Source organism: Haliotis rufescens, unplaced genomic scaffold (genome assembly GCF_023055435.1).
Source record: "Haliotis rufescens isolate VD_foot unplaced genomic scaffold, xgHalRufe1.0.p SCAF_6, whole genome shotgun sequence".
Classification (NCBI taxonomy): Eukaryota; Metazoa; Mollusca; class Gastropoda; order Lepetellida; family Haliotidae; genus Haliotis; species Haliotis rufescens.
The window spans coordinates 37,540,874-37,560,191 of record NW_025964334.1 but is presented as its reverse complement, the minus strand read 5'-3'; the positions used below and the strand labels follow the sequence as shown (position 1 = coordinate 37,560,191).

The window sequence follows — 19,318 nt, the reverse complement described above, 5'->3', positions numbered from 1 at the left end:
TATTTTAATATCACTCAAACTGGTACATAATACAATCGTATCCAGACTTTGCATGTTCTGCCTTTATGTCATCGTAACATAACAAATGTTCATGCATGAATATAAGATGTAAATTGTCAAAATGTATTTGTAGAATGATCTGCCTTGAATTCTCAATCTTTAAAATTATAACTCTTATAAAAGAAGGATGTTTAGAGATGAAATTGTTGAGAGCATGTCCACGATCGACGGTGTTAGTCTGTGCAATGTTAGATACAGCCTCGTCCTCCTCAAGGTCCAATAATGATTTACAGGTCTCGCACAGCCTTCATGAGTGGAATGTTTCCATTCAAGGTGGGCATGCAGGTAGGTAAAATACACGGTCTCCTTTTTCCTTCTAAAACATATAAGCTGAGCATAACGTATTTAACATATACGATGCTGAAGCTGTGAATCTGTTTAAATGTTATCGAATGTGTCCCGGCGGTATTGAACAATCCCTCTAAGCCAACAGTGTAATTTATATGATGTAGAATGTCGTCTTGTCTGTTATGATCCCCCGGGGTCTCACATACACAATTTACATCGCAGCACGCAGTTCTGATCGATAGTCAGGCCTCATGTGTGCCTCTCAACTACACCTTCCTGCCACAAGAGTTGAAGAAACTCGGATACGCCACCCATATGGTCGGCAAGTATGTCCCGCAAGCGCACTATAATACAGTTTTTGTAGCGTACGATATTGGCTTTCTGATTGTATGGATGTTGGCTTGACGTGGCGTTAGCCTGGCGTAATCAATATGAGCTATAAACTATACATTCCTGTTCATGGAATCTGTTTTTTTTATTCTCTGGCATTGACGTTTTATAAATATCCAATATATTGTGTTGCCGGACTTTGGACAGGGGGTGCTGAGAGCGAGAGTATCTGATGTACGCATTCTGACTCTCTGTTTCAGTATACATTCGCTCAGAAAGCTGTTTACATCATCAACCAACACGAAGTCTCCCAGCCTCCGTTTATGTACCTACCCTATCAGAATGTACATGCTCCTATTGAGGTAAAATAGTCTATTACCAAGTTTCAATTCCAGAAAAAACGGGCATGTTACGTCAGAGTCTTTTGGTCTGTTTGAAATATGCTATTTGTACACAAGAATGTGTTCATACAAAGTGGGTTTTTTCTTAGTGATAGGCCTCATACTAGATCACATACAAAAAGCATGCCACTTCTGAGAGGATGCAAACAGGGACATTCCGGGATTAGATAAACAGTCTGAGAGGTATTGTTGTGTTCTGGAGTGCATGTTGTGATATCATGGCTGAAGGAATTAGTTCCATAAATTTAGATCGTTTTCTTTGAAATGTATCCAGATAAAACAACTTCAAATAATTATAATGTTTGTCTTTCGGTAGAAATAAATGCAAAAGGTACCAGACATATCAATGCATGATACACCCATCACAATACAGGCGGACCTATTCTCCTATAACGAAATACTGCCATGATTACATTAAGAATTGATGCTGATATGGTCTCTTTTTAGGAAATATGTGAAGCAGTTGGGAACGTCACAAAGGCACTTAAGGAGAAGGGGTTGTTTGAAAACACACTCATTCTGTTTACAACTGATGTAAGAACAGTCGTCTTCTCGATTCAACAACCAAAATACTTAAAATGCATATACGGTATAGACCCATGAGAAAGGAAAATGAATGAACTAGGCCGTGTATGAGTACATAGTCAATCATCGGTAATCATACAAATACCCGAACGGCCGTGTTTTTATGTTATTGATTGTGCAGAATAATTTTCGAGATCTATTACACTTCTCTACACTGTGGAACATTTAGTGAGGTATACTGAATCTCTCCAGAATGGCGGTCCTCTTGGAAATAATGCCAACAACTGGCCCCTGAGAGGGGGGAAGCACACAATCTGGGAGGGAGGCACGAGGGGGACATCCTTCATGTATGGCACCGGGCTGAAGAAAACCAAGACAACCTATAATGGGTTTGAGACAATCAATTTAATGTTGGACACATATGAGAAGAATGATATTGTTTTAAAGGAGATGGAGGGGCGATTAATGTTCCTCTAGGCTTAAGATGTTGGGTTATAGTGCAAGTCTCATGACAAATAATGATAGATTGTAAAGCCAGTAAGATGTAAATTACGATGGCCAAGAAAACAGTCTCAAAATGTAAATTTAGCGCTGTTGCCCTTAAATAAAGGTACGTATTCTAAGGTCTGTATTGGGAACAACCCAAACGAATCTTCAAAACGTTGACGAGGAGGCATAGCATCGATCTAAACAATTGGGATACGATGACATCAACCAAGTCAGCGAGCCAGATCACCCCACCCCGTTGGTCGCCTCTTACGACAAGTATGGGTTGCTGAAGACCTATATTCTAACACGGAATCTTCAAGGGTCGGATTCCATGTTTGTGAAGAGTATAGCTGGTTTGGGTGTGCCATGCAACCTTGATTTAACGTGAATTATATACTGTTTAACATTGTAAAATAATGTCTTTTTCAATTCAAATGGCGTGGTAAACGGAGGTTGCTCTCTGGCGTGCAAACTAAACGGAGGGGTGGGCTTGTTGTGCAATCAAGGGAGGAAATTACCTCCAACATGACCATATATGAAGCCTCTGTATGAGACTTCGCAATGTTTTCGTTTCAGTTTTCCAAATTGATAGACAAGATTTAAATGCAAATAAACATTATATACGCACCACTTTCAAAGTGTTGAATCCGATATTTGCATTGACGACGTTACGATATACCAAATCTGGAAAGTTGTTTATACCATACGATTTGCACTTAACGGCTCTGAAGATCTCCACCTCTTACAAGTAATTAAAAACCCATGTCATTACAGAATGATTCATGCTGTAGACTGGAATCCAACCTTGGTGCCAGCAGCTGGTGGCACTCCTGGTAATAAGGACTTCCTGCTTAGAATCGTTTGTTTGTTGTAACGCCGCGATATGACAGCTATATTATTGCAGTCTGTAAATAATCGAGCCTGGACCAAGCAATCCAGTGACTGACATCACGAGAATCAATGTACGCAATTGGGATCTGTATGTATGCATATCCAAGCATTGGTTGCTGCAGATCAATTCTAACCCTGATCTTCAAAGGGACCTATCTCTCGCAGGAATGCATGTGTACACTTATCACAGAGACGTCAACAATAACCGAATGATCTTGAAGTCGTATTAATCCCAGCATATATCTACGAGTATGACTTGCGTTTGCATGCGTTTGTGACGGGTGCCACCTTTTCACGAACACCTGGTATTGTCACTTTCATGGTGATTCATGGACGCATGCTCACAAAATGGTCGGAACTATAAAATCGACTATGCTTTTGGCAGAGATATTTTTGAAATATGGAAAGGGTTCTGTCGCTTTAATTTAAGTAACCCTGTCATTTGCCAACACATATTATTCCAGAGTGATTTCTTTCAGCAATGTTAATACGCCTCGCTCAGTTATACATTCATGAGTTAACTGTCTGTGCATATACATAAAATTAGGTTTTTTCCCCTTTGGAAATGTTTATTAAAGATCTCGAAGAAAAGCTGAAAAAATGTGAACTTTGTCAGACGATGACATAAATTTGAAAGGACTAAACATGTAATCTGTATACTTTTAAACCAGAAGAAAATAATCTCAACAAAATCTATTGCTGTTGTAGAGGCGTCAATCGATGGTACAACCCACTGGGAATCTATCAGGAATGGCCTTCCGTCGTCAAGAACCGAGTTCATATACAATATTGACGACTTTGAACCTGCATTGGAAGGACATGCTGCAATAAGGTAAATACTTTAAATATTAGGTTACAGAACGTTTTGGGGACATCTGTCTTTAGCCCATTATTTATCACCACATGGAACGTTCTTTTGAGAGAAGTATTTCACTATACCAATCAATTGCGAAATCTTCAAAAGCTGGACCTTAACCATGGAAATTCATTACAAAATGTTTTCCAGCATGTCATGATATTGGCACAATAAATATTATTAACAACAGAGGGAGCAGGAAGTGATCCTGTGTGGTTATCTTTTGTTTACAGGGTTGGTGACTACAAGCTGATACTGGGCTACCCAGGGGAACTGATGGCTGGCACAAGCCTAGGAACACTACACGGGGGATAAATATGAGACCACCATATATTATAAGGGCGATAGCCCAGTGCAGCTGTACAACATACGCGGGTGAAGAACAGAAATATTTATGTACTAATGTATGGAATTTATTTTCTAACAATTTGTACAATTTTAAGGAAGAGTCACCCTGCTTTACATTGATAGGCATAAGAAAAGTTTTATCCAAAAACATGTCCCCGTCAATATACACGCCATCTCTGCATATACACAAGAACGTCACTTTATAAATATTTCCTTCTCTACCTACAGAGGATCCCACTGAGCATAACGACCTGGCAGCACAGATGCCGGACATTGTTGACAAACTGAGAGCCCGGATTGATGAGTACCGGAAGCAGATGGTCCCCGCCCTTTTCCCTGATGGTGATCCTGCATCTAACCCTAAAAACTTTGGGAACGCCTGGAGCCCGGGATGGTGTTGATCTTCGATTTATTTTTATCAATTAAACTTTAACAATGTTGGTTGAATAGTTTGTAACAATATGTGGATTGAAGTTCATTTGGCTGAAATAGTATGTAACAATGCTGAAAGTAACAGGTTACAGATAGAACCCTTTTGAACAATATACTTTGTGCAGGGACCTGGCCTGTTAAGCTGAGAGAAGAATCCTGGAGAGTTTACATCCTCAAAACCCAAACATTGTGTTGGCTGTTCACAGAGGCTTTGCCATCATGTGTCATATATTAAGGGGTCCCTTTGTATTCCAGGTTATATTAGAGACTCATGAACATATTAAGGAATTCAAGACGAATGATCATAAGCAACGATCAAGACAGGTTCCTGAATGACAATATCATGGAAAGAACTCCCCTTCGCATGCTATATTTTCTAACACTGCATACGCATTCACTCTCTAGATTACCAATTACTCTCCACTCCATGTAGTCTCCTTCAGGCAACGTGTAGGATATCATGTTTAACATGCTTCCCTCCTATCTGTCCTGGCCAGTGGTGTTTCTAGGTTACAGTATTTCCCCCTCCAACTTTGAGGCAACTAAATAGACCGAGTAGGCAGGATTAATGTCTCTTATTGTACTACGGTGGCATAGTCCATTGATGAACATTTGTCGCTGGCATATAGCTAGACTTTTGAACAACAAACACATCACCATTGTTTGAAGGCTCAGTGGAGGACCTGGTCGGCATGCATACTTAATTCTCTCATTTTGTGTGAGCAAAACGTATGTTTAGACGTTTTCCCTTGCGAAAGACTGCAGATGTATTCAAAAATCATGTCAGCATATTTTCTTTATCTGAAAGGAATTCTTGCCAACAATCGTTGTTGCATATTTTCGTTATCGAACAGGTATGTATGTCAAAGGAGTAGGCAATGGACAAGAAAGAATGTTTAAAACTGTTTTAAATTCTTTAGATTCTTGCACGAAACTATGCCATCGCGACGTTCCCTAAATCGTATTAAATGTGTTGAAACGTTCCTACTTTATTGATTAAGTTGGATAATGTCAAATACCAGAACATGTCGGTCCAGATGGAGATCTAGGTCTCCTTATCAGTCCGGTTTCTAGGATGGAAAAAATGGTGTATATGTTGACAGACCATAGAGGTCTCATTTTTGCTGAACAAGCAGACGTGCCGATGTTTTGAGTTCTTGCTATGTTCCCGTGTTTCTTATCACTGCCATCAGCACAGCGTATAGACATCGTTTATTGTAGCAGCTGACTTAGGTGAGCGTCGATAGTAAAGGCAACAAGAGAGTGATTTAATATGAAATACCCACTGAAACAATGTCACTCTAAATGTGTCTCATTTCAAAATTGAGATTTTAACACATTGGTGTATGGTCTTACATTGGTGTATCGTGTATACTTACATACATTCTCAACGGAACTTTTAGGTAATAAAGATTAGGGTTTTGAATAAACTGAATGGATGGCACACATATATTCTGTTATATAAGACCTCCAAGTGACGATGTAATTCCAACACAATTTTTTTAAGTAAATATAAATACGAACTATATAAAAGTCGTTGTATTTTATCAACATCATATATTTTTATTCAGTTACATGTGTTTACTAGAGGATATACTCGAGACTTGACCAGTTATTGATATTGTAAGCAACAAACCTATTCACTGAACCTGACCATATTACCCGTAACGGCAAGCAAAGGCTACTTTGGAATTCCCGCCGGATACAGACGAAAACCTATCGATCACGTTCCAAAGTCATAAAAATGTGCAATGTGAAGTTAAATGATGGAAAAATATAGAAAACACAAAATATATAAAGGAATGTGTCACGTAAACCATTATTGTTTTAGAATGTTGATTCTGCGTACCAAGTACGATTTGTTTTGCGTACCGCGAGAATTCGAAGAACTACTGGACCAAATATGAAATGTTTTGGAGTACTTTCTATTCATTTATCCGTAAGGCTAATTTCAATTCCCTTAAGTCCCAAAGACATTTCCGAAAGCTATTACATATAGAAAAATACGTTATTCAGAATGTTATATCAACATGGACAGATTTAAAACAAAGTAATACTCGTTCGAATGCATTGTTCGTTCATTAGTTCCAATTGTATATGTTCCACCATTGTTTTGCCTCATATGATGCTACCCCAACAGTGGCACCCATCACAAAATCATGCAAAGGCAAGTCAATTTTTCAATCGAAGGAAAACACGGGAAAAAAGGAAGAAGTCAAAAGAGGGAATGCCATCGAACATCATTTTGTTAGTGATGCGTCAAGTTTGGAAATGTCCTCCACATGTCCACCATATAACGTTTTGAAAGCTTAACTGAGGCCATGAATATTGATCACACAACTTCTGAGCCTCGTATTAATTACGCTCTTTGACATCTTGGTACAAAGAACATGCTCGATTGTACCTCAAGATACCAAGGGCTGGAGCTGCAGGAATATTGCTCGATATAAAGGGAAAGTTGACCGTTGGTAAGTTGAAGTCATCCCTTTTGTCATACAGTCTTTCGTACAGTGTTTTGTCACTCTGAATTATTATGCATAGATCTAAATATGAAACAGATGAGGCAGTCTCACTGGTCTCCTTTATTTCTAGTACAGGTGGGAAAATCAGAGAAAGGGAATTGGCTATTTGATGGTTATCGAATGATATCAAATAATCGATATACCTGGAGCTGCCGTTAAAATTTGTGGCCAAGTTACCTTGTTTTGCTTTGCCAGTGTATATGTGATGAAAAATAACAAAAGCCTACATTTAATGCAGCCTTTTACAATGGAGGAGTGATTCAGTGTTCTCCGTCAAACACACGAATAAAGATGCGAGGTGTAATGGGGTTTAACGTAACATCCAAGATTATTGCACTTAGCGACGTGCATGCACGTGTGTGTGTTGGTGCTTGTACTAGTTCCGACTGATGGCGATTTATAGTGCTAGCACACTGAGATACAATGCCGCAGTTTAACGTGAATACCCCACTCAGACACAGTATACTGACTCCGCGCGGACCCCGTCCTTGTATAACTCTTTCAACACCGTAGGCCGGTAGACCGGCCAAGAAGTATCGAATCCCAGGACACCGTAGGCCGGTTTTCCGGCCAAACCGTAGTCAGGTCAAAATAGTATATCATTTTATAAACCTACCTGTCATATCATTCATTTACTAAATATATCACATTTCACAATGACTGAAATACGTATGCAATTTTCAATTAATCATTTTTATCGATTGATTAAAAAATTATTCACTATTTCCCGCAATGTTATTGAAATTAAAATTCTCGGACACACACTTCGACAACGGGTCCACATCGAACATGCCAAACAGCAAAATAAAGACGTTTCAAGCAAATCTTTAATTATAGTATACAAAGTAATAAATAAAATCAACAAAAAATATCTAAAAGTTTTCAAACTTACAGCTAAGTTATTATTTCCATCTTTTCGTGCAATCGCGTGTAATGAAAATCAAATGACATCTTGGCTTTCGTCGCCTCGGCTAGGACACGATGTTTAACGCAAAAATATATGCATGAAAATCTTTGTCATAGTTCGTAACCTAGCACGATACATCCACGAAGCCCTAACTTTTAATATAGATGCGCGATTTCCTGCTTTAAACGTTCAGAATAGTACGATTTAACAAAAATCTCTCGTCAAAATCTGAAATTCCTCATACACGAGGACGGTACCATAGCTGTAATATCATTGGCTGCCTCAGGTCACGTGCTCAAATTTGACCAATCACGAACCTTGTAGCAGATTTCGGCAAGAAAGCGTCATTAGATACCAATTTGTATCCAACGAAATCTTATGTTACGAGCGTGTAGATGAAAGAATAGGCTCTAGCGATGTGTCACATGCCAGTCATCGACGAACGTGTTATTCATACGAAGCCTCGAAAACGGGGGTATTTCGTCATTACTGAGCGGACGGTCGCTGTAATCGGAAAATGGGCGATGACAGATACTATTTATAATTCTCTTTAAAATGCTTTTTCAAATACTTAAACAATGAAAAGAAAAAAGAAAAAGATAAGTGTGTTTTCTGAAATCTTATACTTGCCGACAATCGTCAAATTTTGTCTTCCTAGGTCATTTATCTGGACGCTATCAATGTGTTAGCAAACCACTTTATTTACAACGAACTTGATTAAGTTGTAAATGCATAATTTAACTAATGTGATAAACATAACTTTCATATTCATAAACAATTGGATCAGACCTTTCAAATGGTGTATAACATATAGTAGGAAAGACGTTTTACAAGCAGATATGTTCTTTGATAAATGTTGGCTTCATCTATCATACAAGAGTCTATGGGAACCCCTACTAGGAACGCAGTAAACGCTTCTGGTTGACTGGAGTTAAAAGAGTTAATATGGAGCACGAACAGGGTACCAACAAGTACCATCTGTTAACGTCTTTTGGTATGAAACGGCCGGGGATCAAATCCCGGACCTTCCACTCTCCGAACGGACGTTATACCACTAGACCACGGAGGCGGTCCACGTATCAAGAAGAGCTATGTAACTGAATCATTTCTTTTTTTTCTTTAATCATGTCCCATAGTTGCCTTTTCTAAACCATTGTAATTGCACTATTACACATTTTCAGCGATGAACCGAGCGCAATCCTGCTTTTGCAAACAGGTAGTGACTGCACATTATTATCAAAACCGATGTACAATAATGTGATCCATATCACCAAAACAAAGAGTATAATGCAATAGAAATATAGAATTTGACAGAGGTGTACATGCATTGTGTACAGTAATTCAGTTGAGTTGGGATTCTGGGTTAGAATAGGTCTCGATCAACCTTTGCTAGTCGCACGAGGTGACACAATGGACCAGGTTATCAGGCCTGGTTGATTGCTTGTCATCGTACCCCGAGGTCGTGTGTGGTTGATAATAATATCAATCACTGAATTGTCTGATCCAGACCCCACTGTGTAACACGCTCCTGTCATATAGCTGGACTGTGATGTTACAACATTACCAAAATAATTGAGTTAGTAGATTGGCGTTGTTTCATATACCTTTTTATTGCAACACACATGGGTGACCTGACTGTTATGACTTCAAGATTAAATACTAGTATGTATATCAGAGCACTTAGGTCACGGGCATTTTTTACAAAGGAGTTAACAGGGTACCTTCTGCTGTTTCACACAGAACATATCTATGGCAGCACCGTTGTGGAAGAAAATTTAGGATTGAATGTAATATCTCTGTTTTTGTCGACCAGAGCATATTGAATATTTTGATGCTGAATGTACGTTATTAGAGTACATGCATAACGTATTGTTTAAACAGGACATGGGGCGGTCGAGTAGCCTAGTGGTTAAAGCGTTCGCTCGTCACGCCGAAGGCCCAGGTTTGATTCCCGACATGGGTACAATGCGTGAAGCTCATTTCTGGTGTCCCCCGCCGTGATATTGCTGGAATATTGCTTAAAGCGGCGTAAAACCAAACTCACTCACTCACTAATACAAGACACACCTGCAAGACATTCGTCTTCCACGACATCAGACACACAAACTGTACAGAATCTTCGTCCTTCCAATATCAGTTTCCAGCATGTGTATACTACAGCTGAGCTGTGAAGTTCATGTACAGAGTGTACTAACAGTAACAAGCGTAAACTATCCTTTGATCACTTCTTCTTGTTTGTCTTCTTAATCATTGACACTAATAAAACACCTGATGTGTGTGTCGTTTCTTTGATATAAGAATGGCATGTTGTCATTACACGTGTGTACTTTATCGATACAATTTCGCTCTGTTTCTCTGCAGGAAATACGTAGCTCAGCTACTCACTTGAACGTCGTGATGTCAATTATCCTTTATGTAATCCCCTCCGTAAACTAGTGTTCCTGCGATTTACTTATATTAACTATAAATAAACGTGACAAAACCCTTTCCGTAACTTCACTTCTTCTTTTTATTTCTCGTTCTGACGGAACTTGACAATCACACCCAACTTACTCTATATGTTCTGTCCTTCTTGAAAGTTGAAATACATGAAATATGGGGTCAACATGTGATTGCAAAGTGTTGACTAAATAACGAAAAAAATGCTTACTGTCCTGTGATTATTCTGATTATGTTGTGAACACGATAATCCACTTCACTTTACAATGTATAATAATATAGATATAATGCAAAGAGAGTTGAACTGGGCGACCTTCAGTTGTATTTCGGAAAATATGTGGCGTAAGAATGCAACCTCGGTGTTGAAATGCCTCGTAACTAATCGTTATCAGACATGGCGAGTTACCGAAACCTACCTCAGCCAACTGAAATCTAAATACCTTTTTGGTGTACACGTGTTGTGCACATAACACTATCGTCTACCTGATAAGCGTGTGAAGGCCACCTCATAAATATGACAAGGGCCTCTGTAGTGTAGTCACGTGTATATGACCATTGTAATGGAGGAGAAGTACATCCTTGTGTTCCTCTCGGTTCTTATGTCCTGTGGGGCAACGGATCGCCCCAATATTGTCTTCATAGTTGCAGATGATTTGGGTAAGTATGTGTTGTTCACAGATAAAGTGCCTACGTACGTCTAGTTCTTATTCTGAGGCCAGATAATGAGTTTATCATACAGGTAATATGACACATCTTTACAACATTTTTGTCTGCATGAATATTTTCATAAAATAGTAAGAGAGTATGTGTTCCTCTAGTACATAGTTTCATACCTTAAACGAAAACCTAATACCCCACAAATACACGGTTTTAGGCTTATGACTGGAATGGGGAGATATTTGACACAATGTTTCAGATTCACATGGAAGATGGTTTCCATTGTTATATTTATTTTACGTTTATGCGGGTCAAGTATATGATGTATTTTTCAGAGTGGTATTCTATGAGTAATGTTATGGTGAGCTGTTAAGTGTGTTACTCAGAGGGCCAACATCCAAGGTAAACGTGAAAAAAATACTGTTAAAACTATTCCATTGTACACTTCAATGATGTTTACATATCCAAACCATATAATGTCACCTTTTATTGCAACAAGGATGGAACGATGTTGGTTTCCGAAACCCAAACATGAAGACTCCGAACATTGACAAACTGGCTACAGAGGGGATCATCTTTGAGAACGCCTATGTCCAGCCTTATTGCAGCCCGTAAATATCATTTGTACATTTTTCACATCACTCAAACTTTTACATTATACAATCGTATCCTAACTTTGCATAATTTCACCACAGCATCAAAAGAGTCTATGATATACATTTTCAAAATATATATGTAGAATGATCTGCTTTGGATTCTGAATCTTGATCGTAAATAATTAGAATAAAAGAAGGACTTTCGAGATGAATTGGATAGTCTACGATCGACGGTGTTAATATTAATCTGTGCAATGTTAGATACAGCCTCGTCCTCCTCAATCTCCAATAATGATTTACAGGTCTCGCACAGCCTTCATGAGTGGAATGTTTCCATTCAAGGTGGGCATGCAGGTAGGTAAAATACAAGGTCTCCCCTTCCTTCTAAAACACATAAGCTGTGCATAACGTATTTAACATATACGATGCTGAAACAACTACGGTTTTGTGAATCTGTTTAAATGTTATCGAATGTAACCTGGCGGTATTGAACAATCCCGCTAAGCAGACAGTGTAATTTATAGAAGTCGTCTTGTCTTGGCATGCAGGTAAGTTACTTTGATGTTACCTCTTCATTACAAAAACAATTAATGATGCTCCAACAAATACGGTTTTGTGAATCAGGTTTTAACTACCAACTGTGGCCCGATGAAGCACGATCCCACAAAGCCCTGAGCGCAATGTACACAATGTGAAATGAAGTCTTGTCTGTTGTGATGTAATAGGGTCTTACATATAAATTTCACATCGCAGCACAAAGTTCTGAGCAATGTTCAGCCCGCATGTGTGCCCCTCAACTACACCTTCCTGCCACAAGAGTTGAAGAAACTCGGATACGCCACCCATATGGTCGGCAAGTATGTCCAGCAGTATTATAATACACAGCTTGTGTCGAGACTGATTGTGAGGATATTGGAGTGAAGGTTTTAAACATTATTTCTTGTCTGGAGTAATCAACATGAACTTTACACTATATATTCTTGACCATGGAAGAATTGATTCTTTGATACCAGACAAGCCTATGTTCGCAAATAATCATATTGATTAATACATTAGCGAGTTCCGAATATCATCATATCCGATCTTTTACTATTTAACACATCCCAACACCCTCCCACCAATTTCATGATGTTTTCAAGATGGCACCTGGGTTTCTGCAAATGGGAGTGCACACCTACGTACAGAGGGTTTGATACGTTCTTCGGCTACTACGCTGCTGAGGAGGACTACTTCAATCATAGCAAGGGCGAGTATTTTACTATCAAAACAACAATGTGTCAATAAACTCCTTTGAAAACAGTCAAATTAATCACTAGTTCCGAACAATTTCTATTAGGATTCTATAGTAGACCCATCTATTAGGATTCTATAGTGGACCCATCTATAAGGATTCTATAGTAGACCCATCTATTAGGATTCTATAGTAGACCCATCTATTAGGATTCTATAGTAGACCCATCTATTCGGATTCTATAGCAGACCCAATCAGGATCAGAACAAAACCAAATATCACCTTTGTTAACAATAAACTAAATAAAAGCGACAAAACTCTTTCCATAATACGACAAAAACACTTTCCTAATCAGCATGCCTTCACACCATAGTCAGAGAAATGTCCTTCTCAATCACTTGCTAATGGCACAAACTCATGCATATTCAACCAGAAACATATACAATCATCACATGGGGGGCCATTGTCACTGCTGGATGTAAGGTTATCGTTTCATGTGTCACTTAAGTTGCATATTTAACGCTGTCTATCAAAGCTGGTGTCTGCTATGTGGGATCTAATGCAGAACATTGTGGATACCTAAATTGGTACCGATGAACTCAGTGAACTTAAGATATCAATTTTTCACTTTGATTGTCATGCATAAATATATATCGTATATCTTAATTGTACTCCATGTGTGTCATAAATGTTATCTGTCATAGATTGCTTGACGATGACGATGTTCAACTGAGTGGGGATCGTCTTACGAACCAGCAAATCTGAATTGTCCGACCAATTTATTTGAATATAAGGAATCCTGTGTGTGTGATGTGATTGGGGTATGACCGTAACTAAAACTCACTCTCCTACTTACTGAGAACTGATGATGTAGACAATTCATTAGTGTGTTTGAACGTTTGCTTCAGCTGCATGCAATAACTTCACATCAGATGGAGAACAAATATTGTTTATGGACATATTGCGTGGATATCAATGTCCAATGGTGTATTTCCAGGTGCCTATTTAGACTACCGCGATAACGAACTTCCCGCTTGGAATTACAAGGGAGAGTATTCAGCTGTGAGTAACTTGCACAGTTAAATTAGTAAAATATATCCATATTGGACCATACTGTCCATAAGAATGAATTTATTTCAAACTTTTTTAATGCACTGGTACTGGCTGTGTGTCTGTGCTAATGCGATACTTCTTTAACGTCCAACTTTTTGATTTTTTAACCCAATACGTTTGCACAAATTCTGGAGCAGCATGTCTGACCTCGTGAAGCATGTTGTTCACATTGCTTAATGAAAACGAGACAATTGTTCGACCAATGATAGATATGTTTTTGTGGTCTACCCAGTTGTATCTTCTACCAATACAAATAACCATGTAGAACCCTGATCCCAAACACACTACTCTTGTTGTAAGAGGTGACTAATTTGGATTGGTTGGTCAGACCAGGTGACCCATGTGGGAAATCGAACGGGGTTAGAGCTTAAATTACTTAGCTACCCCACTGCCCCATAACATGACACACAACATATATAAATATAAATTGTCAATGCAAGAGAATAACCAGCCTAGATTTTCTGCCGAAAAGATTTCACTTGGCGTAAAGGGCAAATAGCTGTGGATATTATATAAATGGACCACTGAAAAACAGTGACGACACAAGGTGTTCGCGAAATTCATACAATTTGCTTAAAAGCAGAAAGTATTTATTGCATGACGCAGCACAGCAGTACTCTTGTCATGCGACGTCAGCCTGCAACGTAACGCGAAATGTCGTTTTACAGGCTGCCGGCGCATGGCATGCTGTGCGGCATCAGGCAACATATATTTTCTGTTTTTATGTAAATAGTGTGAGTGGCGGATGTTACCTGCAGAACAGAACATGCTTACATTTTACGCGAACACCCGGTGTCATCACTGGTTTTCAGTGTTCCATTCACATCATTGTCACCGCTATTTTGACTTTTACAACCAGTGAAATCTTTTTCGGAGATGGTGTTGTCCGCGAACACCTGGTGTCATCACTGGTTTTCAGTGTTCCATTCACATCATTGTCACCGCTATTTTGACTTTTACAACCAGTGAAATTTTTTTCGGAGATGGTGTTGTCCGCGAACACCTGGTGTCATCACTGATTTTCATGATCCCTTCATATCATTTTCACAGCTATATGGCCTTTTACAATCAATGGAATCTGTTTTGGTTTTCCTGTCGTTGACATGATATATTTAGCGAGTACATCAGTGTTGCCAGATTTTAATAGGGAGGAGGTTAGAGCGACAGTTTCTAATGTACTCATTCTGTCTTTCTGTTTCAGTATACATTCGCCCAGAAAGCTGTTGACATCATCCACCAACACGACGTCTCTCAGCCTCTGTTTATGTACCTGCCCTATCAGAATGTACATGCTCCTATTGAGGTAAAGTAGTCTATTACCTACTTAAAATACTATGTTTGTAAGATGCTATTTCTATATGAATTCATTTTTTCATGGCGATAATACCAGATTAATCAAAAATATATGTTGTGATTTTAAAATCCAACGAATTGGATAAGTGTAATCAGATCAGTATGTTTGGTAATTTCAAAAGTATGTTTTGCCAATGGTTCTTGATCAAAAACTTCTAAAAAGAATAATGTTTTTATCTCGGTGGAAATAACTGCAAAACTCACAACGCATGTCAGTTGCATTCATAATCAAGTAGATTCTTATTCTTATTTGTTTATCTTTTTATATTCAGGTTCCCGAAAAGTACTACAACATGTACCCTCATGTGATAAACCGTGGCCGCAGGACATTTTCAGGTACCCTCCATTTCTTCAAATGCAATTACACATACATTCTTCGACATGTTCCCTATTCCACCCCCGTGGTGTCGTGGATAAAGTGAAAGGTCGGTGGTTCGACCGTCTGACCGCGTCACATCAAATGACGTCAACAGATTATACTTGTAACCATCCTGGGACTCTGTAAAAGAAGGACTGGTCGGTATCACAGTATAATTTGTCAGAGTGAGATATCCACCTTAAAGGCAAGACACCGCAGTGTGATAACCCTAAAACACGCCATCCGGACAAGTACAAACAGCAACAGGCACGTGCATACACATACGTGAAATTATCTTCAACGCGACGTTTAAACCCTACCAGAACCCTGTTATGAAGAGAACAAAATTGATGGAATAGATAAATAAAATACACTATAGGATCTTTGTAACAGAGATAGTCAATCTCAAAATATTTTCTCAAGGTAAATATTGAAACAAACGTATTGCAAAAAAAACATATTTTAACTTTGGTTTAAATAGTGATTATTGTATTACACAATCACCTATAAATCACTAATTACTACAACCAAATGTGTGATATATAAACAGAAAGATCTCCATTTGCAATTGAATATAATAATAAAGAAAAACTATACACATTTGTCACATGTAAGTTATAATCCTACAGAAATGCTCACATGTTTACATTGCGAATTGATGCTGATATGGTCTCTTTTTAGGAATGGTGTCTGCCCTCGATGAAGCAGTTGGGAACGTCACGAAGGCACTTAAGGAGAAGGGGTTGTTTGAAAACACACTCATTCTGTTTACAACTGATGTAAGGACAGTCATCTTCTCGAGTCAACAACCAAAATACTTAAAATGCATATACGGTATAGACCCATAAGAAAGAAAAATGAAAAACAACCAAGGTCGTTTATGAGTACATGGTCAATCATCAGTTTCCATACTAATACCAGCATTCACCGAAGTGGTAAACGTCTGAGACCTACATCACTTCGGGCTTTCCTCCCGCATTAAGCTGACACGCCGCGATAAAACTGGAATACTGTTAAAAGCAGCGTTAAACCCAACTCACTCACTCACAAATACCCGAGCGGCCATAGTTTTATAATATTGATTGTGAAGAACAAGGATTCAATAACACTTCATTATACTGCGGATCAGTAAGATCTGAATACTGAATAATGTCAGCAATGTTATATCTCATCAGAATGGCGGTCCTCTGGAAAATGATGCCAACAACTGGCCCCTGAGAGGGGGGAAGCACACAATCTGGGAGGGAGGCACCAGGGGGACTTCCTTCATGTATGGCACCGGACTGAAGAAAACCAAGACAACGTATAATGGGTTCGTAGACACTATCTGTTTAACGTGAAGGATATATGGGAAGAATGTTATAATTTTACAGGAGAAGAATGGGCGATTGGTGTTCCTAATTGGTAAAGATGTTTGGTTAAAGAGATTAGACAGTATTGAACATCTCAAACTCTCGCGTAATTGCAGACCCATATCATTTCAGAATGATGCATGCTGTAGACTGGAATCCCACCTTGGTGTCCGCAGCTGGTGGCACTCCTGGTAATAAGGACTGGATTTGTTTGTTTGTTATTTGTTAAACTCTGTTCTCAGCAATAGTAGAGCTATATGATTGCAGCATGTACATAAGCGAATTTGGAATCAAACAATCCATAGACTGACACCACAAGCATTGATCTACGCAATTGGGACATGTACAATGACATTTATCGCACCTTACATAAAATTACCAGCTTCTGATTGGTTACTCATTGTAACTCGCACATCTCGAATAAGTATCGCTGAGTTGAAATGAACAGGTGCATTGGGTAAAGAGAAGTAAATCGGTTCATTTGCGGCGTCTGGTACGGGTTTTGCAAACTCAGTTACACTGTGGGCCTATTTTATGGACCAGAATGAAAGAATGTCAGTAAGATAAATTCGTTGTTAACCGATCTCTCGGGGCTCATGGCGTGAGCCTGAAGGCTTGGGGTATATAGGCTCACCCACAGGGTACACCACGCCTATATACCCCTCGCATCGGTTGATCATAACAAGGTGTAGTATCAACCAAGTCAGCTAGTCTGGTGCCTCCATCCCATCAGTCGGCTCTTGCGGCTCTTGGGTTACTACAGGTCAGTTCTAACCCTGATCTTCACGGGGACCCAGATATAGTCTCACACAGCAGCTCTATTATTCCCAGCATACACCTGCAATGTTAATAAGCCTCTCACAGCAATACATTCATGAATTAACTACCCGCACTTGGCCATAACATTATTTATATTTCCCCCTTGGAATTGTTTATTTTATATCCTAAAGAATAAATAACAAAAAATGCGATCATTGCGAGACAATGACTCAAATTTGAAAGGGGTAATCATATCAGCTATTTACTATGAAACGAGATTACGTTTCAGCAAAATCCAACCCTGTTGTAGAGACGACAATCGATGGGATAACCCACTGGGAATCTATCAGGAATGGCCTTCCGTCATCAAGGACCGAGTTTATATACAATCTTGACGACTTTGAACCTGCAACGGAAGGACATGCTGGGATAAGGTAACTATTTTAGGTAGTAGGTTACAGAACTATTTTGTAACATCTGTCTTGAGGCGAGTATTTACCACTGCACAGAACGAACACTTGAGAGAAGTATTTCTCTGTACCAATCAAATTGCGATCTCAGAATTCGACAGCGGGTCTTAAACCATGGAGATTCATTACAAAGTGTTTCCGACATGTCACGGAATTAAACAATACATATTATGAACAACAGCGGAAGCAAGAAGTGATCCTAAGTTGTATTGTTTGTTCACAGGGTTGGTGACTACAAGCTGATACTGGGCTACCCAGGGGGACCTGATGGCTGGTACAAGCCTAAGAACAGCACACCGGGGGACATTTATGACAACATCATATATTATAAGGGCGATAGCCCAGTGCGTCTCTACAACATACGTGGTAGGTGCTGATCAGAAATAATTATATATTAATTTATCTAACTTATTTTGCTACAATTATGTTGCACCTTGTATAATACTGAAAGACATAAAAGTATTGACAAAAAACATGTCAACCATCTATATTCACGCCTATAAATAAAAAAACTATTTTCAACAAATCTACATACACGCCATCTCTGCACAATACTCAAATCCGTCACTAAATCACATTTCCTTCTCCACCTACAGAGGATCCCACTGAGCATAACGACCTGGCAGCACAGATGCCGGACATTGTTGACAAACTGAGAGCCCGGATTGATGACTACCGGAAGCAGATGGTCCCCGCCCTTTTCCCTCCTCCTGATCCTGCATCGTTCCCCAAAAACTTTGGCAACGTCTGGAGCCCGGGATGGTGTTGATCTTCGATTCAGTTATATCAATTAAATTTTAACAATTTTGTTTGAACTTCATTTGAAAACATAGACTGTAACAATGTGTTGGTTGAAATTCATTTTGTGTTTGTATCACATGAAAAATAAACGAGTGTCAGTTTCCAGTGTCTCTATTTAACTGATACAGTTTGTGAATTTG

General features: G+C 39.0%; 1 protein-coding gene and 1 long non-coding RNA gene across 4 annotated transcripts; both read left to right on the top strand.

The window, feature by feature from the left end:
* The first annotated feature begins 267 nt into the window (after positions 1–267).
* On the top strand, positions 268–19,283 carry LOC124127423 (arylsulfatase B-like). 3 transcript variants are annotated; one of them, XM_046490820.2, is made up of 14 exons: positions 10,973–11,145; positions 11,645–11,756; positions 12,044–12,095; positions 12,495–12,598; positions 12,881–12,987; positions 13,970–14,034; positions 15,287–15,388; positions 15,711–15,774; positions 16,478–16,575; positions 16,972–17,108; positions 17,281–17,339; positions 18,218–18,341; positions 18,601–18,743; positions 18,974–19,283. In XM_046490820.2, the coding sequence occupies exons 1-14, from the start codon at positions 11,037–11,039 to the stop codon at positions 19,144–19,146; spliced, it is 1,449 nt and encodes a 482-aa protein (XP_046346776.2). In that variant the 5' UTR covers positions 10,973–11,036; the 3' UTR covers positions 19,147–19,283. The 3 variants fall into 3 exon arrangements, with proteins under 3 accessions (XP_048242603.1, XP_046346776.2, XP_048242602.1); XM_048386645.1 differs by having other exon boundaries at positions 18,197–18,341; XM_048386646.1 differs by lacking the exons at positions 10,973–11,145; positions 11,645–11,756; positions 12,044–12,095; positions 12,495–12,598 and adding exons at positions 268–345; positions 571–674 and having other exon boundaries at positions 18,197–18,341.
* Positions 2,000–4,730, top strand: LOC124112248. The gene is made up of 4 exons (XR_007218802.1): positions 2,000–2,926; positions 3,693–3,816; positions 4,074–4,215; positions 4,417–4,730. It is a non-coding gene; the product is annotated as an uncharacterized LOC124112248 (long non-coding RNA).
* Positions 19,284–19,318: the final 35 nt, after the last annotated feature.